Raw genomic sequence first — 22662 nt, forward strand, 5'->3', positions numbered from 1 at the left:
CGGCGCTTGACCACGCCCCCGCTGCCACATATGCATTCTCAATCAACGTGTCGCGATTGCATTGACATCTTATGAACCAAACATCACAGATCTTGTGCAAAACAAGAAATGTCACTTCTCTCACTAAAGTCAACGGCAGCTGTGGGCTAAAGCTGTGTTCTGTTTAGTATCAGTAGCCTGACAAGCATATCAATGAGAAATGTTGAGATAAATGTTCTATTTTTTTGTTTGTTTGTTTTAAATAAAGGAGATGGGAGAGTTGTTTGTGTGCATTTTGAATATTCAATGTTAAGTTGAAGGCTAAAAATGAAATATAATATAATAGACCTTGTAGGCTACTTGAAAACTGAAAAATTACCACTTGTTCATGACCGCGGAAAATTTGTGGCCCACCTCAAGTTCTTGGATTCGAAATGTGGCCCAAATGGAAAACTAATTGAATAGCCCTGCTGAACGAGAAAACAATATGGCTGCGCCCATTTGCTAGAAAATGTGTTTTAACTCCGTTTGTGCTTTTATTTCTAATGCGTTGAACTTAATTCAATATGTCGTGGAAAAAAGATATCGTCCATAAAAGAGATAGCGGAACAGTGTCCGGGTTAGAAGAAGTATATTCTTCAAAGCTACATTTTCATCTAATTTTTATAAATAACAATTTTTTTTGCCACTTATGTCATTGATTACAAAATATGGCATCAAATAGATACACATTATTGTTAAATTCTGTTGCTTTTCTATGTTAAATCTATGTAAAAAATGTGTTCTATCGCATCTTTAAATGTTAAAATCTCAACAGCTTCAGGGGGCTTGCAGCCCCCTTGACCCCTGCTGATAGTTTCTTACATTCCTCTATTTTTTTCAATTACTGCTGGGATCTCTGGACTATCGATCTCTTCGGTGATGAGGGACAGCAGATGTAGAAGACCCTGATGAACCTAAAAAAAAAAAATTGTATGTCACTGCAATATTTTGGTGTAGTAGTTACAAACTGTAGTACATTTCATACAGCAGGGTTCACAAACACAAAATATGTAGGGCAAAATTTCAAGTCAAGACTGACTGGGCTAGTTTTACCAAAAAAAAAAAACATTTTAACTTTTCTGGCCACATTACACACAGTGAGATTTAAAAAACGCAGGATGAGATGTTACATTCCTTGTGCAGAAAACCTGACAAAGTTGAATTTAGGAGCTGTTGGAGTTTGTTGGTTGCCAGGGCTTTTTTCCTGTCCCCTCAACAACATTGGTGTTAGTTGGTTGCTGGGGCAGCAACATTTTGGAGTTTGTTGGTTGGTGCCAAGGCAGCAACATTTGGTGTATGAAGAGTGGTAGACTAGATAAATGATGGATGCTTAGTTGAACTTAGGTTGTGGTTGTTGGTTGCTGGGGCTGCCTCCCTGATCTACTCAGCACAATTGAGCTAAACCTTAGTGAATGATGGGTTGTAAGTTGAATTTAGGGTGCATCATCAGTAGTGTTCCTCTGGGTCATGGGGTGTTTCTGCCTTTAAACACTGGCCAGCTACAGGCTGATCAAACCTGTGCTTGCGTCCCATGCACAATTAATAAATAAATTAAATAATAAACAAGCATGCACTCATAACTAATGTGGCATTTTTTTTTTTTTGGTCAATGCACAGTGCGCCACAGCAGAGACTAAGCCTGGCGTGTTTACATGTTCCATAAGGTAATAATCATTGTACAGTGTCCCGCACTGTAAAAAAAAATCAATTACATCATTGGCATCATCACACCTTACAGTCCTTTAATAGAGATGCATGCTATTATAATGCATGGCTACCCTGGAAGGATTATTAAACTACCTCATCCGGGAAGTGGATGTGCTGGGCCAAAGACTCCATCACTGCTAAGTCACTCCTACAAATGAACTCGACGTAGTCCACATCAATCGGTTGCCTTGCCAAGGCCTCCTCCAACCTCACCATTAGATGGTTGACGAATTCCCTTCCCACCCTTACCTTAAAGAAAAGACAGACAAGAAATGCAAAAAGCAAGCACGTAATAATTCCAGTTGTAGTTCTGAAGTGAGACAAGACAATATTTTAGCTTTTAAACACTTACAACAATGGATGCACTAACGATTGTAATTCACGTTTGCTTGAGCAGACAAAACCGCATCTCTGCTCCTCGGGCGCAAGCAGGCAGCCCACCACTCCTGAATAGCCCACCTTCACTAACTCAGTGGGCCACTATTAGAGGGACTGAAAATCCGCGATCGCGGAAAACGGACGGAAATCGCGGAATTATGCATCTGAAACGGAATTTATTGTTAGAAATGGAATCTACACATTCTAAGCTTTCTAAAACTTTTTTCGGTTTAAAAATCCGTTAAGAATTGACTGAGAGAGAGACCTGTTAAGGCAAGTCAGTTTTCAGGTTGCTACATGGCCTGTGTATGGTGTCTTGTGCAATGTTTCCATTTGCTGTCACTTGGCACTAGATGGCAGCACTTGATTCAACAACATATTTTTCTTAAATGACTAAAAAAAATTATTTTATTAATAAAAATACCCAAAATTAAATATAACTAAAAATGATTTAATGATAACTAATGAAAAATATACAAAAATTAGGAGAAATTAATATTTTTCAAGAATGGCTTGTTAAAATGAAATGTCAGGGGCAGGTTAAAAAAAGGGGCTACTAAAACTTTTTAATTTCCTTGATGAGGGGGTAATAAATACTTAATTAAAATATATGAAATATTTCTTTGGGAGAGGGCAGTTAAATAATTGAATGATGAAGGCTATGGGTGACTTTTTTGGTTATAGGCCCCCCTATAATTTGTGATTTGTGCACCAAAAATATCTCATCTCATCTCATTATCTCTAGCCGCTTTATCCTTCTACAGGGTCGCAGGCAAGCTGGAGCCTATCCCAGCTGACTACGGGCGAAAGGCGGGGTACACCCTGGACAAGTCGCCAGGTCATCACAGGGCTGACACATAGACACAGACAACCATTCACACTCACATTCACACCTACGGTCAATTTAGAGTCACCAGTTAACCTAACCTGCATGTCTTTGGACTGTGGGGGAAACCGGAGCACCCGGAGGAAACCCACGCGGACACGGGGAGAACATGCAAACTCCGCACAGATAGGCCCTCGCCGGCCACGGGGCTCGAACCCAGGACCTTCTTGCTGTGAGGCGACAGCGCTAACAACTACACCACCGTGCCGCCAAAATCAAAGATATAAACATCAAATAAAATATAATTTTATTGTAACATATAACGAAGCGGGCTAAATGTCACAGTTTTTAAATTTTATTAATTTTTTTCTAAATTAAATATCAAATTATCTGAAACGGAATTCACTATCCTCCGAAACGGAATTTGCTGTTTTTTGAAACGGAAAATCAGAGGCTATGTGTTTGTTTTTCATTAATACAAGGTTCATACAAATTCGGAGATGGAATTTGCCAGCATTTATAGCGTTACGTATAGGAGCAGAATATTATTCAATGACTCGGATGTTTTTTTTTCATCCGGGGTAAGGCAGGAATACAGTGTTGAACGAGATGCCTACGACTTGTGTTATAAACTGTAAAATTCGTCCACACTATATAAATAGATTAAAACAGCGTTACGTAGGAGCACAATGATGTTTATCTTCATCCTATGGGTGTGGATAAAAGAGTTTGATGCTGCTTTAATTGGGACTGAAAAAGTTTGAGAACAAGCAGTAAAAAAAAAAAAAAAAAAAAGAGTCATTTACCGTCTTAAGCGATAAAACACCCAGCAAGTTAGCAGGGGTAAATACTTTGTTGTACAGGGCAGGCCCGTTTCAAGCTATTTCGGGGCCCTAGGCAAAGGGGGATCTGGGGCTCATAATTATCCCCCCCCTCGACAAAAGGCCTTATGGCCGCCTACCCACTGAAGACTTAATAAATAAACATCACACATATTGTAATCATTCTTATGATTTTTACTTAATAAATGAACTCTTTACATTATTATAAATAATTATCAAACCCAAATAAACACAAGAATAGACAAAATACACACACACATATATATAATATGAAAATAAGACAAAGTAATATAAAATGTGCAAATAACACAACACTAAATATTTACAGTATATACACAAGTAGAAATAACTTCAAATGGTGATTAAATGTTCCAGTTCAGTCATGATGCATGGAATTCTTGCAGAGGTTACTAGAATCAGAGAAAATGGCAAGGGCTGTCCTTCCTTCCCATGGAAGCAAAAACAATACAGAGACACAAGCGAAGCAAACTTGCCATGTCGTAGCCATTAGCTGTGCTGATCGCAGCAGGGCTTCCTTGCAGAAAGTTCGGGTTTCTTAGCTGAATTACTGCATTAATATCCGACCAAGGTCACAAACGTAGCCTATTTATGTAAAAAAGAGCTTTCTTGTGAGCCATCCCCTGTCCTGCTCCATTCATGCTCACGACACACTAGCTACTTCTGATGAAAGCCATGCAGCTCGCTGAAACTAACTCTGACTATGACATTTGATAAACACAATAAGTTAATCTGGGAGAAGTTGACAGTCTTTCACCTATTTGTGTGACACATATTAGAATTTTTAGCCAGTCCTTGCAAGTTTGTAAGCCTGTTGTGCATGACAACATTTACATCACTGTTATAAACACTGTCTACAGGATAACTACCATTAACGTAAGCTAGCTACCAAATTTGCTTGTCGACCTGCTTGGTATTAATGAGTGTGTACACTCAAAAAAATAAAACATTGGATTTACTTAACCGAGTTATGGCAACCGGTCCCACGAAACTGTGCTAATTTAGATGTATTGAATACAGTTATGTTGAGTTCATTCAACAGAGTTATGTTAGATTTACTACACAATGTTGCATGGATGGTAGTCTGGAGTCTAAGTGCCCACCGGTGGGCAATTTGACACTTCTCCAAAAACACATCTGTAACCCTGTGAGTTTTTGTCATTCAAACATATAAGTGACACCATTAAAAACCTTGAAACTTCTAGTTTTCAAATATATATATATATATATATATATATATATATATATATATATATATATATATATATATATATGAAATAAATTATATAGCTGGCCCTTTTTAACCCTCTGGAGTCTAATGGTGCATTCATGTGCTATGGGAATTATGGTAAATACCAAACGCCGACATGGAAAGCACACATGAACGCCCCCTCTTGTGGTATTTTCCACTGGGCAACTCATAGAAAATTTTGATACACGAGTTGCCGAGATGAGATGAACTTTAACCTTTTCAACATGGCGGCGAGCGGTACAAGACTAGCTTATGAACCAAAGAAGTGGTTTTCACCTACGGAAAGCTGACTCTCACCTTTTAAACGAGTCATGTTATGTATATTATATTATTATAATATGTATATTATAGCCTAATACAAAATATTCTGTGGCTGTCCAAAGAACGCCAACAATGATCTAGATACTGGCTACTCTCATTGTGGCTACAGCCAAATTTCCAAAAACTGCGTGGCATTCAGTGTGTTAAGAAAATCTCTACTTGTCATGATCAGGAAATATTCAGCATTATTTACCTTTTGACTTTTGATAACTCATATTCCTGCTGCAGCTGATGAACAAGGCAATCTATAATTGTTTTAGCCAAATAACAGGCCTGATTCTGAATCTGGTCCACCATCTTTAATTTGTCAACAACAACAAAAGCATGTGAACACAACACACTGGTAAATACCACTTCCCAATTGGAAAATATCATCTTCCCATAGCACATGAACGCAGCATAAGTGCCCACTGGAGGGCAATTTGACACTTCTCCAAAAACACATCTGTAACCCTGTGAGTTTTTGTCATTCAAACATATAAGTGACACCATTAAAAACCTTGAAACCTTTAGTTTTCATATATATATATATATATATATATATATATATATATATATATATATATATATATGAAATAAATTATATAGCTGGCCCTTTTTAAAGAGAGTGAAAAGAAATCTTTGGATTTTCTGTACTGTCTGACTGCAGCAGCCCCCGAGGCCACACCTATCGCTATTCACATGTAAAGTACCCGGTGCTTGTATCCGGTGCTTGAGTGGCTATTCAGAGGTGAGAGCACACCCATCTAATTAGTATTCGACACTGGCTTGACATACAATTACTTTTTTACAGTTTGTGTGGAAACAACAAAACATTTCTAAATGCTCTTTTTACTTTTATGCAGCCAACACTTTTGTTTACAAGGTTCAAACTTCAAAAGTCTTGGCTAGATATATTTATTGTGTTTTCTTGCACTGTTTGAAGACCTCTAAAACCTGTTTTTTGTTTACACTCAATTTCAATAAAACGTGTTTGTATTACATTCACTTTACTTTCATATTATTTTTTGTTAGGCTTTTCAGAATACAACCATATGTGCCACTTTTGCATAGATGTTTACAGTTAGTTGAAATACTTGAAAATGTCAGGGTGTTGCAAACAGCCTCAAAGTCTCTGAAAGGCCTTTGACTCCAGAAGTACACCAAACACATTAGTAGACCTATTCTCTACATCACATTCAGTGTCATTGCTGACCTACTTATGCCTGTTCTTAACTTTACACCTCAACTGACCACCTGTAGGTTCTGCTTCCTCTGTCGAAACCTCCTCCTGGTTGGCACTACACTTCTTTGTGTCCTATGTAATCAAACAAAATGTTCATGAAAAAGATTCATGAACCCATTTTTAACAAACATGAGGACTGGAATATCGCCTACATGTTGCCATGATGTATTTAGCTCAGGTGAAAAGAAATTATGCTATGACTGAGTTCAAACTGGACAAAAAGAAAACTATAGTGACAAAAGCACAGATTCTTAACCTGCACAAGGCTTGCATCTGTCTTCTGTTGTCTAATTTCATGCACAGAGTTTTCATTAATTAGCGACAACAACTGGCAAGCTTTATAGCCACCAGGCTACACTAGCACTAACTAATGAAAACGGGAGCTATCAGCATCTTTCCATGACTTCCCGTGTTTATTGCATGTATCTGCCAGGGCTTTATTCTGTTGGCTACTACAGACAGTTAAAACTAGCACTCCAAAAAGACACGGGAGGGGAGGAGGAAATAGAACACTTAGCTAAGCCTTCACTGAACGCTGCAATAATTGTGTTGCGTGACACAGCTAAATATCAAACTTCTGGGCGCACTATACTTACTGTCGCGGTGGTGAAATAACTTCTAATGTCCCGTTTCTTTTTTGGTGGCAATGGCATTGTTGTCTCAAGCTTATGGTGGGGCAGGGGAAGAGCTGACTGACTGCCCGATGTATTGTCTGCGCTTAGACAAGGCCGTGGCTTCCAGGACGCTATGCTGCTGCAACCTCACATTGAATGCACTGCACGCTTGTTCACGTGACAGAGCAAGAGAGACAGCGGTCCGGAGTGTGTGCGGAGGGGGCACACATCGGGACATTATTTTCACACACGCTTTTAATGCCGCGGCTTTTCTAAAAGATCATGTCGACATTGGCCTCAGTAAACTGTAAAAAAAAAAAAAATTCAAAAGGGCACTTTTTTAGGGCAGAGGGGCAGGTGCTTGAGCACCACCTCGTGTCTATCTGTGCACGCCACTGAGCCATGCTGTAATACGTCCCTGATGTGGGTGGAGTACAGAAGTACAGCAGGCAAGAGACGACATTCACACTTTTTTTTTGATGCTTTTCAGCTTTAACATTTGTTTTAGACACGTACAGCCACAAACACACATGCATGGACATACAGAGTTGTGCTCTGGTCTGGGAAATCTCTGCTCTCTCCCTCCTTTTCTATCCTGCACCATCACTGCAACAAACACAACATTAATTGACCACAGGTGCATTGACTTTGTCACTCACCTTTCCTGGCCCCGCCCTCCATTCACAAACTGATGCTAGGCCACACCCCCACTGCCACACACACACACATTTGTAATGTGAGCAGAATGTGGTTTTGCATTGTCCTGTTGAAGTCTCCCTGGTAAAGATGTCGTCTTCAAGGCAGCAGATGTTGCTCCAAAATTTCAGTGGACTTTTCTGCATTAATGCTCCATCACAGAAGTGTAAGTTACCTTTGCCAAGGGCACTGACCCAACGCCATACCATGACACACCCTGGCTTTTGGACTTGTTGCTGGTAGCAGCCTAGATGATCCTTTTCGTCTTTGGTCCAGAGCACATGGCGTCCATTTCTTACAAAAAAGACCTGAAATACTGATTCATCTGACCACAATACATGTTTCTGCTGTGTGATGATCCATCACAGATGCTTCCGAGCCCAGAGAAGTCAATGACGCTTCTGGACACAATTAACATACGACTTTCTTTTTACACAGTAAAGTTTAACCTTGCAGTTGTAGATGTAACTCTGTGGATATAATTGTAGAGCTTGACAAAGATTTGCCAGAGTAATCCTGAGCCCATGTGGTTCTATCCGCTATAGATGAATGACAGTTCTTGATTCAGTACCATCTGAAGGATTGGAGACCATGGGTGCTCAGCTTAGGCTTCAGCCCTTACCCTTGACACACACATTTGTTGACAAACTGGAGATCCTTGGCCCATTTCGGCTCATAAAAGACTTGGCCTTTCATGGATACTGATTTTGTACCAAATCATGATTACAGTCACCTGTTGTCATCACCGGTTTCAAATCACATAATTATTTAATTGTGTTACCTCGTTACGAGCCCTGAATTGCCCCTGCCACAGCTTTTTTTGGAATGTGTTGCAGGTCTGAAATGCAGGAATGGATGTATATTCACAAATGAAATAAAGTTGACCAACAAACCATGAAATATCTCAGGTTCATTCTGTCTGCAATGAAATACAAGTCAAAGTACATTAAGAAATTACTTCTTTTTTAATTTTGCATTTTCTATACTGTCCCAATTTTTTTTAATTTGAAGTTGTAGTCTCTGGAGATTTGTTTTGAGGAGTCCTGTTCGAACCCATCATTGTTAGACGTATGAGACGCCAAATTGGTTAACACCACTTTATTGGTGAAGCTGGTTGCAAATTATTTGGCAACTTATTTTTAAATGTATTTTCTTTAACTATCCCGCTTATCTAAACATTTTTTTAATTCAATAAAGGTCTTCATATCGACTAAGGCATATCGGCATGAGCATCTTTTTCTTTGTTCCTGAAATGTCTAAAGAAATTGGTTGAAGTGCCTTTAAACTGAAATCTCCATCAGACTGGACTAACCTGCCCCCTTCACTTCGATCGGTTACTTTGGTTCATCGCTTTAAGGCATCTCTTTTTACTTATTTGCAAGTAACTTCCTCTTGATTCTAATTACACCTGAGATTTGGTAATAATTGATCTCTAATGTGCAGATGCATGTTAATGCATGTTTATTGCTGTGTATGGGTGTGTGGACATTTACTGGATGTGTTCTGGTATCACTGGGAAGTCAGTGGGAGTGGCTAGGACCAGGAGAGCTTTTGTCTGTGTGTATTCATGTTGATTTTTTTTTTTTTGGTGTGTGTGTTTTTTAAGGACCACCGTGAAACCGAGATGGTTCATCCTTCTAAGCAACTGTGCCTATTTTCATTTACAGACAACTTCATTTATACAAAGCAAATTAGAGGGAGGGGGAGAGACCTGGAAGTGGCCCTCGTTCAAATTTTCAAGCCAAGTCCACTGTCTTCTCAATCCTACTGACTGCAGCTTTAAAGGGTGAGATTGTCATGATATTTGTATAGAATTGATCGGTAGTAATCCCTGGTGTGTAGGAGAACTTTTTGGTGGATGAGACCCATGATTTCGTGTTCTGTCTGGAAGTGCTGACCTCTGAAAAAACTGAGCTCAAACTCCATCATCTAGCACAGGTTTAGAGCTGCTGTGATAGAAAATTAATCAACTCCTTCTGAACAGTCAGAATCCAGACCTGAATAAGATCTGTAGTATACGGTCTATGAAACGCTGTGTGCAGGGGCGTAGCCATCATTTTTAGAAGTGAGGGGGACAAATTGTTCAGAGGTCTATTGAGTGATTTATCATCCTCTCGCATTCAGTTGCACCTCTCCTTAGCAGCTAAAGAACCACATAACCACAAACAGCACAGCACCAGGGAACCGACTTTAGTTCTTTAAAATGATATACTATCAAAATCTATAAATCCTATAAAGTAAAATTTATAAATAGAATAAAGAATAGTAGTAGTGACATAGCTAGTTATATTCTCTTCTCACCTGTGACCCTGCATAATCCTCCCTGTTGGCCTCTGGTCCACTGTCTCCTCTCTCACCCTGCTCTTTCTGTTGTGGCAATAAAGATTAAAAAATATGTGGAAAACAACATTTTGAAATAGAATTAGGAATACAGTAATAATAATCAGCAAATTCATGTACTTTAAACTTTAACTACCACAAAAATAAATTAAATCTTTACAAAAATAAGTCAAAGGAACACAAATACATTTATATTCTTATTTTCTACCCAGAAGTGAGTAATCTTAGAGTAGCCAAAATAGTAACGTTACTCAAGTAAGAGTATTGTTACTTTAGAATAATATTACTCAAGTAAAAGTCAAACGTATTTTGCAACAAAACAACTCTTAAGAGTACAATTTATCCAAAAAGTTACTCAAGTGAATGTAACTAGTTGCTACCGCCTCTAAGTTAGCTAGCTAGCTTAACTAACTAAACTGACATCTATTTGTCATCTTTTAGCTCAACATTATCTCCATTCAACAGCATTACTCAACTTACACGGTTTGTTTGGAAAAAACTGTGTAAAGTCTTTAGCCTCTTGGCTGGTTTGCTGAACATACAGAAGCGCTGCCCAGATCTGAATCACACCAAAGATACTCATACAATATTTACTAAAGCGTCTCTGATCACCACAGCGGGGTTTGTTTGCCGCCTCAGCTCCGCCTGCTCATGATGCGTTTAGAGGCGGCTCGGAAAAACGCGTTTCCACGTGTTAAACATGAATTGAGTGGCTGTAATGGCTGTAAAAAGTGCGGGGGACAGAGGGCACAAATACGGGAAGTGCGGGGGACATGTCCCCCACGTACCCCGTGTCCGCTACGCCCATGGCTGTGTGTGTTTTAGGATGATGATGTCAAGTCCACAAAACTGGAGCTGCTCTGATTGGCTCTGGCACATAACCTGGCAGGAACAGCCAAGACCTCATGCAGTGTATGTGTACACACACACACACACACACACACACACACACACGTGATGGTGGAGTGACTGGCTGCTTTGTGTCCCAGGGCTCCGTCATGTCTGTGTTTCCTTCTGGCTCTCCGTTTTAGTTATACTGCCACAGTTAGCCATGCTGGAATCCCTGCTTGCACTCAGCGCACAATATACACTGTTTTTAACCATGACATGATGATGCACAGACCGAACAATCTGTCTTTCTGTTTCTCTCAAGTTACATGTCACTCCTGAGATGCGAGTGATGTTGGCGTCTCCTGCTCTCCAGACCTGACTGATCCATTCTGATGCTCTACTTCTAGCTGAGGTTCTCATGACTTGGCTCCTGTGGAGGACGGCCCCAAATAAAGACAGCACAAACATACACTTAGAAGATGGCTCAGGACACTTAATACAAATGATTTTACTCCGATTGTTTCAGACTACAATCACCCTGACAACTTTAGGACTGAATTTCTATTAATTCACACAAAGCCCTCACATTATCTCACCATGGGTGCCGCCAGGGGGGGAAAGGTTAGAACAATTCTAGGGGCCCAGCACTGCCATGGGGCCCTTCAAGGGGCTGATAATATGCTTTTAATGATTTTAATAAGACTTTTGAAATAACAACAATGCAATATTCCATCTGGTAAAATGAGCTAATTGAACAAGGTTGTCTATTCCTTGAGTTCTTCAACATATTGTCATTTAACCCTCCCACTTTTGCGAAATGGTACGGTCCAGTTCTGGTAGAAGCGCAATGCGTTAAATCTGTGTGCTGATCAGTGCAACGCTACTTGCTGCTGTGTCGCGGTGCAGCAGCCAGCCAGCCAGCAGTGGAGTGCGTACAGTCTATGATCGCTAAATATGAAGAGTGGCTGTCAGAAACGTAAAGAAAGGCAGCTGAAAGCTGAGAGGGACCGGAGAGGCAGGCAACTGGTCACTCGGTTTTTCCCAAAGAAAGGTAGCTATCGCTCACGTGTGTTCAAAATATTAGCGAATGGTAAATGAACAGTATGAACGTGGTTGGATTAGCCTATCAAGAGAACACTTTTACAGTTTGTACAGTGACATTTTTTCCATTTTAATAACTGAACTGACTTGTCTGATAAACAAGATGAAATATTACGTTATGCTGGTGCTAATAACTAGTGCTAATAACCAGTTTTCTTAACTAATGGGGTGCCCTAAATATGCACAGATTCAGCCTCAGGGGGACCTCCGCCCTACCAAACCACTTTGGAGAAGGAGATAAGCAGCAATACAACCCATAATGCTTTAGGATTGAAGTTTTTAATGAGCGAGCGCCATATACAGTTTGCTAGATTAAAGTGTTGCTAATAACGGACACCAGTCAAGTGTTTGACATGGTTACGTGTGTGGAATGTTCACATATTCTAAACCATTGGTTTCAAATTGAGGAGCTGGAGAAAGCGCAGCACACATAAAAGAGGGATAGCAGTTACAACATATGAAGAAATACGTACGTAATTGATCAAATTGAAATGTCACTCTGTGTCACTTTGAAATAAATTTATAATAAGATGTTTCCTGTCTTTTATGGGTAACATTTGTAAGGCTACTGAGTATGGAGTTCATTTAAATGCATCAAACTTGAATGCATCAAACTTTTTCATGCATTAACTAACCCCTCATCAGGCCATGATGCAGCAGCCATCAAAAGTCAAATAATGACAATAGTGCAATTGTGACGAGGGTGGGCAAAGTTGGGGGGCCCAAAATTCTAATCTTTCATGGGGCCCAAAATTTCTGGTGGCACCCCTGTATCTCACTGTACTGTATATAAAATTAAATGAATGTTTTAAAACACCATTACACCTGAAATACCAAGAAATAAACACGACACGCAAATCAGTTTTTATATATTTTGTTGCTGGACATGAATTTATTTTCAGTAACTGTTGATTGTTTTGTGTGTGTGAAAAAATTTCATTTTAAATCAATAAACTAATTTGATACAACACAAATAATTACACTGGATATATTCAGTTCTTCAAATTGTATATGACTGATACAATTATACAATACAGTGGGGCAAAAAAGTATTTAGTCAGCCACCAATTGTGCAAGTTCTCCCACTTAAAAAGATGAGAGAGGCCTGTAATTTTAATCATAGGTACACTTCAACTATGAGAGACAGAATGGGGGGAAAGAATCCAGGAAATCACATTGTATGATTTTTAATGAATTAATTGGTAAATTCCTCGGTAAAATAAGTATTTGGTCACCTACAAACAAGCAAGATTTCTGGCTCTCACAGACCTGTAACAACTTCTTTAAGAGGCTCCTCTGTCCTCCACTCGTTACCTGTATTAATGGCACCTGTTTGAACTCGTTATCAGTATAAAAGACACCTGTCCACAACCTCAAACAGTCACACTCCAAACTCCACTATGGCCAAGAACAAAGAGCTGTCAAAGGACACCAGAAACAAAATTGTAGACCTGCACCAGGTTGGGAAGACTGAATCTGCAATAGGTAAGCAGCTTGGTGTGAAGAAATCAACTGTGGGAGCAATTATTAGAAAATGGAAGACATACAAGACCACCGATAATCTCCCTCGATCTGGGGCTCCACGCAAGATCTCACCCCGTGGGGTCAAAATGATCACAAGAACAGTGAGCAAAAATCCCAGAACCACATGGGGGGACCTAGTGAATGACCTGCAGAGAGCTGGGACCAAAGTAACAAAGGCTACCATCAGTAACACACTACGCCGCCAGGGACTCAAATCCTGCAGTGCCAGACGTGTCCCCCTGCTTAAGCCAGTACATGTCCAGGCCCGTCTGAAGTTTGCTAGAGAGCATTTGGATGATCCAGAAGAGGATTGGGAGAATGTCATATGGTCAGATGAAACCAAAATAGGACTTTTTAGTAAAAACTCAACTTGTCGTGTTTGGAGGAGAAAGAATGCTGAGTTGCATCCAAAGAACACCATACCTACTGTGAAGCATGGGGGTGGAAACATCATGCTTTGGGGCTGTTTTTCTGCAAAGGGACCAGGATGACTGATCCGTGTAAAAGAAAGAATGAATGGGGCCATGTATCGTGAGATTTTGAGTGAAAACCTCCTTCCATCAGCAAGGGCATTGAAGATGAAACATGGCTGGGTCTTTCAGCATGACAATGATCCCAAACACACCGCCCGGGCAACGAAGGAGTGGCTTCGTAAGAAGCATTTCAAGGTCCTGGAGTGGCCTAGCCAGTCTCCAGATCTCAACCCCATAGAAAATCTTTGGAGGGAGCTGAAAGTCCGTGTTGCCCAGCGACAGCCCCAAAACATCACTGCTCTAGAGGAGATCTGCATGGTGGAATGGGCCAAAATACCAGCAACAGTGTGTGAAAACCTTGTGAAGACTTACAGAAAACGTTTGACCTCTGTCATTGCCAACAACGGGTATATAACAAAGTATTGAGATGAACTTTTGTTATTGACCAAATACTTATTTTCCACCATAATTTGCAAATAAATTATTTAAAAATCAGACAATGTGATTTTCTGGATTTTTTTTTCTCATTTTGTCTCTCATAGTTGAGGTATACCTACGATGAAAATTACAGGCCTCTCTCATCTTTTTAAGTGGGAGAACTTGCACAATTGGTGACTGACTAAATACTTTTTTGCCCCACTGTATATTGGAAGGAGTGTATACTTCAGTAAAAGGGATGACACTGATCCCATATCAGGTTCGATCGTCTGATATCAGAGTAAATGAACAGATTTGGTCTGATCCTGTTTCAAAAAGATCTAAACTACATTAAACACCAACTAAAGGACAAAGTGATAAATGTGCCTTGTAGTGAGTCTCCCCGGGGCCTCAGATTAACTCCCCAAATGCCGATCCTGTCAGGTGAGAATCCCACCAATGTCCTGAAACTGTTCCTGTCCATTTCAGCTCCCTCTTCCACTGACTGGGTTCAGATCGAGTCCCTGTGCTTTTCCACCTGCTCTTTCAGGGTTTTTAAGGGACTGAGGTCCAGGCAGTTTCATGCAGATCACAAGTTGTTCCACATTCAGTGTAGAATTGTGTGCAGTCTGATTCACTGTGCACCATGAACACACACTGACCACGTCTCCGAGTCTCTTTCATTTGTTAGAACTAAATGACTGACGTGTTTATGAATGTGTTGTCTGTTCCCCAACATGGAAATGCAGGAACACCAAAGTCTTCATCACACACAGATGTTCATCACCAAGCGAACCTAAAAGAAAAACATCTGGATTAATCCCCACACACTGGACTGTGGTACTTCATGACCAACAGCATGGAATCATCTCTGCTCCAAGAGAAACATTATTATCTCCTGTTTATAATTTAATTCAACATTTATTCAGTCTTATATAATATCTGTGTTCTAACATTGAGCTCCAACAAACAAAAACTTCCACAAGATCTAACAGGAAAGTGAGCAGACGTTTCCCATCACTGCTCTTATCCAATCCCAGGCTTTGGAGCTTTTTAAACAGTAACTCACACTGCGGTGGGTTTGATCTCTTGTTCTACATGTAGATGTAAGTTCAGACTTTAAGAAGAAGCCGAGGTGAAGTTTACAGGAACGACAGAAGACACGGTGTGGAGGTGGAGAGCAGGAAGGAGTGTCAGAGTGAGTCAAGTGGCTCCTTAAATCACATATTTGTGGCCGTGTGGCATTAAAGATGATCATTTTACTGAGTTTTGAGGAGAGTTGAGAAGAAAGTGTGCTGCTGATCAGAAACAGGGAAAAGCCGAGATCATCTTATTCAGACAAAAGCAGCAGGATGAAGTCAGAGACAGCAGGGTGAACATTTCTCACACTGGTTTCATTCCATGGCCTGGTCATGTGATATTTACTGACATTAAAGAAAAATAATAATAATAAGCTGAAATGATTATTCTTTTTTTCGACATTTATCTAAAAAGGTGATGACTCACCTCAGTGTCTGTAGTTTGTAATGTTCATCATTCTTAAGAGCAGAGAGCAGCTTCTTTCCTGAGTCGCTTATTTCATTTCCAAGCAGATCCAGGTAGCTCAGCTGTGAGGGGTTTGATCTCAGAGCTGAAGCGAGAGCAGCACAGCCTTCATCTGAGACACCACAATAACACAACCTGCAGAGACACAATGACACACACTTCACTGCCTCAGTTTATGAACATCAAGATTTACTTTGTGTGTCTTTAAATTAGAGGGGTGTGTGTGTGTGTGTGTGTGTGTGTAAGCTGCTTGCTGAAGGAGGAAGTGACCGCTCGCTCATTGTAATCAGAAACAAATTTCGGAAATAAATACAAATAATCAAACAGAACTTTATACGTACAATTTATTTGCAGTATTTACAAATTATTCCACCACTGCAGACTCCAATATGTTCAGGTTTGAGATGTCAATCATGTTCATTCCTGATTTACTGATTGGCAGTTGGTTATGAGGTTCCGCCCCTTTGAGAGATCTACCAATCATAATAAGGAGAAGCCGTGTGTCCAGGCGGGACAAAGGAAAAGCACACTGTCCAATAACCACAGAGATGTGTTTTTTTCCTGTGTAAAACGGACCCGCCCACACTCCATTCCCTCCCAGTGAAGCCGTGCGTCTGGGCGGGGCTCAAAACGACACGTTTAAAGCCTGTTGTCCAATGAGCTTTCGCCTTTCTGCCCATTAAAACAGCGAGTACACAAAGCCCTAACAGACACTAATAGATGCCGAGGCTCCAGTGGGGGTCTGTTAGCTGTGTGTGTGTGTCAGGGGCTTTTCACACAGACTGCACTGTTCACCACGAAACAGTGTGAGTTTAATGAACAAACAGCGCCACACTGCAGTGAGATCCTTCATCAATCTGATTCACTCAGATACTGAATTACACCAAGACGGAGGAATAAAATCGACACTTTGGGAAACGTTTCATTGCTGCATTTGAATGAAATGTTCGGGGAAGCTGGACTTCCAGTGGCGTCTTAAAGCGATCACCACTGACAGAGATGGACTCAAACATTACTGACTGTTTTAACATTTATTATTATTATTATTATTATTATTATTATTATTATTATTATTAACAACTAATAATAACTATTGTTGCCATGGTTTTTAATTTATTGGAAGTTCTTTTCTGCTCCTTTTTAATTTTTATTTATATGTAATTTTTTTTTCTCTCTTTATTTTTGTTCCTGCATCAGTTCTCTGCAGTGGCGGCTGGTAGTCTTTCAAACAGGGGAGGCTGGTCGGTTACAATATTTCCAGATTTTAAAAGAAAAAACACATCAATTTTGCCCATACTCTTGCCTCTGATCTGGCTGATTGTTGGCAGGGTCACAAACTGTGAAATAACAGGTTCTTTTGGCCCATTAGCCTACTGTCCAATATACATGATGGTGGTGTTGGGGGGGGGGAGGGGTATATTTTAACATTTTATATTTTAAAATTGTGGCATGTTGTTTAAAAATTGATCATTATTGCAAGCAGCTCTTTGTCAGGAACCTCAGCAGTAACAGCAGAGTGTTCTGGAATAGGCACAAGCACTGACCTTGGGGAGCCAAACATAGAGCTGGGTGCCACACATTTCATTCAATGACACTTTCCCTATATTTTACTTATTTTGACTGAGAAATGTTTTATTGACAATTTTGATAACCCTTCACTTTTAATCCAGGTCTGTAGTGTGAAATGTTCTCAGCTGTGTTTTTGTTGAAAAATGTTTTCCAAATTGCAGCTGTGTTTAATTCATATCCAGAAAAATATATATTCCAATATAATATACTCAGCATAAACATTTTAAATAGATTCTATATTTTTGGTCTATCCATGACATATTACTAAAGTAGCCTATTTACTGTTGTTGATGTGGGTCACTTGCTGTTAGCCAATTCACTTTCTCGTACCAGGAGAGCTGAAAGGAACGAGTATTATTCCCTACCTTTTTCACCAAGTCAATTTGAGGCGTTGGTCTACCCTGCACTTTAATTTTAATTTTTTCCTCGAAAGGAAGACTGGCAAATGGCTTCGCCAAAATTAAATCAGCAATGCTTGGCATCTGTGCGCAGCTTTCTTGCTAGCTGACTAGCCCCCTCAAGTTCAAGTTCAGTCACTCAAATAAACGAAATTTCTGGAACTAAGATAGCAAACTTGACAACACTATATTTACACTTTATTTACAATGAAAATATATACAAACTAAAAAAGCTGGCAGAAACCGTATGTAATGAATGAAATCGAAATGTAAGCTGATCTCTTACAATACACCACACCACCAGTGTTGCCAGATACTGCTGACGTTTTCCGGCCCAAAATATGTTCAAAACCCGCCCAAATGCACTTAAATCCGCCCAATTAGGCGGTAAATCGCCCAATCTGGCAACACTGCACAGCACTCGCGAATCCGCATGGGACTGAACTGAAATTCTCCGCTGCCTGTCTATATTTGAAACGAGCTGTCAATCAAAGAAAATATCCGGCCGCTTTTACCAATCACCAGTCTCCTCGCGGAAACTGCCATGTCCCTCCCATGTGAGGCTCGGAGTCCGTAGGCGGGCGTTTTCGCAGTATTTGTCCAATAACCGTCTTGCACTTTGAGATTGAAAAGCGCAGAGCTCCCAAATGCCATTGAAGTGCACTGAGGCTGGGAGTCCATGAGACTCCGTGGGCAGGCGTTTCTCCCTCCGTGGGAGGGGGAAAAACTCACGCACACATTAAAGTTATAAGGGAATGATTTCGCACTGTAGTGGGTTGAGCACATATATTTCTATGATTCTGGATCTGAAATAGCAATGTTATAAGGTCGGCTATAACATAAGCCTAGCGCAATTCATCCTACACGATGTTCGTCATTTTTAGAGGAGGCTGAGCCTCCCTCGTTGTCTTAGAGCAATCGCCCGTGGTTCTCTGGCATTAACGACTCATTTTCGTTTCAAATTCTATATTCCTGAGATCATTTCCACCATGTCACTGCTGCTCACACAGAGGGCAGTTAGTTTGAGTCTCAGGTGCAGTTTGTGGGATTCGTTACAGTGTTGTAGTAAATTTCACAGTGAGTTCAGACACATCGCAGTCGGATCAAGTCCCGTTTTGTGCTGCAGCTTCTCACATACGTCCATCTGACCCAAAGACTCTGTGACAAATCATCAGTGTGCAGTGAACAGAAACAATCTTCCTCCTCAGGACACTGATGATGAAGCTAAAACCTCTGCTTCAGTCTCACTATTAGAGAATGGGTCTTACTGAGGAGCAGGTCATGTGACTCTCAGAGAGATGATCTTACCCCAGTGTCTCCAGTTTACAGTGAGGATTCTCCAGTCCAGCACAGAGACGCTTCACTCCTGAGTCTCCGAGTTTATTAGAGTTCAGATTCAGGTCTCTCAGGTGTGAGGGGTTTGATCTCAGAGCTGAACTCAGAGCAGCACAGCCTTCATCTGAGACACCACAATTACACAACCTGCAGAGACACAATGACACACACTTCATCAACAGATTCCCATCTTGGTTTAATTCTGACTTTAAAGATGATGAGTGTAAAATTAATTTTATTATTCAGAATGTCATGAGGATTTAATATCACCTGTTTATTCTCATTAACAGTGTCATTAATAATGATAATACTGAGTGTTATATTGAGTTTCTCTCCTCTGTTGTGTGTGATATTAAACCATCAGCAGCTGAAGCTGAACAGAGAACAGCAGAGAGACCATGAACTTTAATCAGAGAGAGAGAGAGAGAGAGAGAGAGAGACTGAATCTCAGATGGGTCTCTACTAGACTTATAGTGCACTACACAGGGGCAATAAACTTGTTTCTCCGTCGTCTACACAGTGCATTAACATGTATATCTATCATTTCCGTGTATATCTATCCTTCACTTCTTTCTGACTAAGATTGTCCAAGTAATCCAGTAGTAGAACTTTTTTAGCTCTAGTTTTCTTCGGACAACAGCAACAGACGCTGGACATCTCCGCTCGGCTTCAGTATGTGAACAGCCAATCAGCGGGTCCCGTATGTGTTTATGATTTTTATGCCACAATTTACAACCAATGGGATACACCCTTTGTCAGCTGTCCACCAATCACAGGCTCCCGTGCCACAATGGCGGTTTGTTGATAAATATTTAGAAAATAAGAACATTATTACGAAATATATGAAACCATCAAAAACAATAAAAAATGGTAATACCATAAAATACCAAATAATAGCCCGGGCGATTATTTGTCTCAATCACGTAAGAGACCCGGCGCGTATTAGAGACTAGGCGGCTATTTGGAACAGGCGATTAATTCCTTCTTCACAAACACCTTCCCCAAAATCTACCTCAAAACGGGGAAAAAATCATTCTCAGATAGGCCTACTTTTAACCAGTATAACTTACAGTTTGTTTAGAGTTAGATTACAGATAGCACGGTGCCGACTTCGGGGAATTTTGAAGACGCAGAATGCATCTTCGCATAGCACAGTCGGGGTGGATAAAGGATAAATCACACACCTTTTCCTGTTAATGACTAGTTAAGTGCATGCTTTACAAAATAATCAAGAAACCACACCATTGTCTGTGCGCAGCACTGTGATTTAATTACTCTGCAAAGTTATGGTCACTTGCTATCACCCTCACCCATGCAGCCTCCACCCTTTGCGCTTCGCGATGTCTGTCAGTCTGAAATTGCATGGAGGGCGCGACGTTGAAGCAACATAATTAGGGTGCGAAGTGTCAAACCAAAGGGTTTTTTCTTATGCTGAAAAATAAGTGACCTGCAGTGGCTACATACTGTCATCTTGCATTCTCACGTTTCTCTCCAAGACGTCTCCTTATTTGGCCGATATGAGCCTATTCCCCGAGTGAGTTGGTACGGTGGCTCGACCCCGTAGAAAACTTAAAGTTCGGATGAAAGTTAGTTGAATAGGTTACTGACTTGTAGGCCTACATGTTGCCTGCCTGACGCGTGCTTCTGCCCAACTTGCACGACAGATTACTTGTTGAAAAGGCCCCTTGGATTAGATTGGCCGCGAGCAGACTGAAATGCATGTTAGAACGCTCTCACCTTTTTTGTAAAGCGTCTTCCAGATCCGAATGGGTAAGGGCAAGTGAAATGGTATAAGGTCTTTAATAAAACTCAGTGTGTGCTTTGACGCATGCATTCGGCAATTTAGGTCGTTTAACAGAAGCCGCAGTCCAACCTTGGAAACCCGCAGTCCTCAATGTCACCACACACGCTGGCTTTCGTTGGGTATACCCAAAGGGGTGGCTAAGACATCTGTCAAAAGTTACGGAGTTGCATTCCTCAAGAAATATTACGGTAGACCAAGATTATAACATTGAAATGGCATGTTTATTATCACGTAACAAAATGTTGTAAACAGTATTATAGAAATAATTTCATTCATTCATTCATTCATTCATTCATATTGTTTCGGTAGAAAACTATGCAATGCAAAATCGTTTAAACACCAGAAAACCAGAAAAGTGCTGGGCCTCAAGATTCTAGATAGAACGTTCGGACGCTTTTTTTTTTTTTTTTAGACCCCGGCGAGTATTCGGAACCGGCCTTTATTTGTCACAACACACGCGTACACCCGGCCTTTAAAGGGAACTCGGCGGTTAATTGGAACTCGGCTATTATTTGGTATTTTACGGTATATATACTGGTTAGAGGTAAGGAACATTATTCAGTGATATCGTTTATTATTAACTCCAATCGTGATATAAAAGTTTCAAGTTTGACACCTGCCCACTTCAACCGCGCTGCTGGCACACGATGTCCTTGACCCTCGTCGCTCTGAGCCAATTGGTATAATTACGACATATTTTTTGTACTTTTATATATTGTCATGTTGATGAATAAAACTTAAACACATTTCCCGTGAAACGAGACGAGCTACTTTAGACTGGTTCCCTGCTCTCTTAGCGCAGAGTGAGGATACAGTCCATGTCTCTGACGCTTGGTAGGATTCATTTTATTCAGGAACCAGTCCAGGAAAACACGATTTTCAATAGACACAGGTGAACTTTGTTTTGAGGAGGAGTCAGATGTCATGATGCGTGATTCACTTTGCAGAATAATAATAATAATGATAATAATAATAAAGTTAAATTTATATAGCACCTTTCACAAACCCAAGGACGCTTTACACAGGAGTTACCAAAAAAAAAAGCCACACTCAGAAGAGTAGTGTGAAGTAAAGAGAAAAGTTTTCAAGTTAGCTTTGAAGGAAGAGAGAGTGGAACAGTCACGAAGCGATTGTGGTAACGAGTTCCAAAGTTTAGTAGCAGCAACACTGAATGATCTGCCACCCATAGATGCCAGTTTAAAACGTGGGACAGTCAGAAGTCCACAGACAGAAGATCTGAGGGAGCGGGAGGGACAGTACAAATGAATTAGCTCACAGAGATAGGAAGGGGCGAAACCATGAAGAGCTTTATAGGTTAAAAGCAAGATTTTGTATTTGATCCGAGAGATAACTGGCAACCAATGCCGTTGCTGTAAAACAGGAGTGATGTGAGCAGTGCGATTGGGGAGTGTGAGGACTCTAGCT

The 22662-nt window shown here is 40.5% G+C and overlaps 2 protein-coding genes across 3 annotated transcripts in view; one reads left to right on the plus strand and one right to left on the minus strand.

Annotated features, from left to right (window-relative positions):
• The window catches only part of LOC132870554 (NACHT, LRR and PYD domains-containing protein 3-like), a 524974-nt gene that overhangs the window by 449485 nt on the left and 52827 nt on the right, over positions 1–22662 (minus strand). The window contains exons 8-10 of one of the 2 annotated variants that reach the window (XM_060904234.1): positions 19407–19580; positions 16093–16266; positions 14801–15382 (exon numbers count right to left, since the gene is read on the minus strand). In XM_060904234.1, the coding sequence (XP_060760217.1) occupies positions 15370–15382; positions 16093–16266; positions 19407–19580 (361 nt within the window). In that variant the 3' untranslated portion in view covers positions 14801–15369. Of the gene's footprint in view, positions 1–14800; positions 15383–16092; positions 16267–19406; positions 19581–22662 lie in introns of those variants that run through there. The other variant, XM_060904231.1, reaches the window with a different exon arrangement.
• The window catches only part of LOC132870553 (NACHT, LRR and PYD domains-containing protein 12-like), a 502785-nt gene that overhangs the window by 198426 nt on the left and 281697 nt on the right, over positions 1–22662 (plus strand). The window lies entirely within an intron of this gene.

Source organism: Neoarius graeffei, chromosome 22 (genome assembly GCF_027579695.1).
Source record: "Neoarius graeffei isolate fNeoGra1 chromosome 22, fNeoGra1.pri, whole genome shotgun sequence".
Taxonomy (NCBI): Eukaryota; Metazoa; Chordata; class Actinopteri; order Siluriformes; family Ariidae; genus Neoarius; species Neoarius graeffei.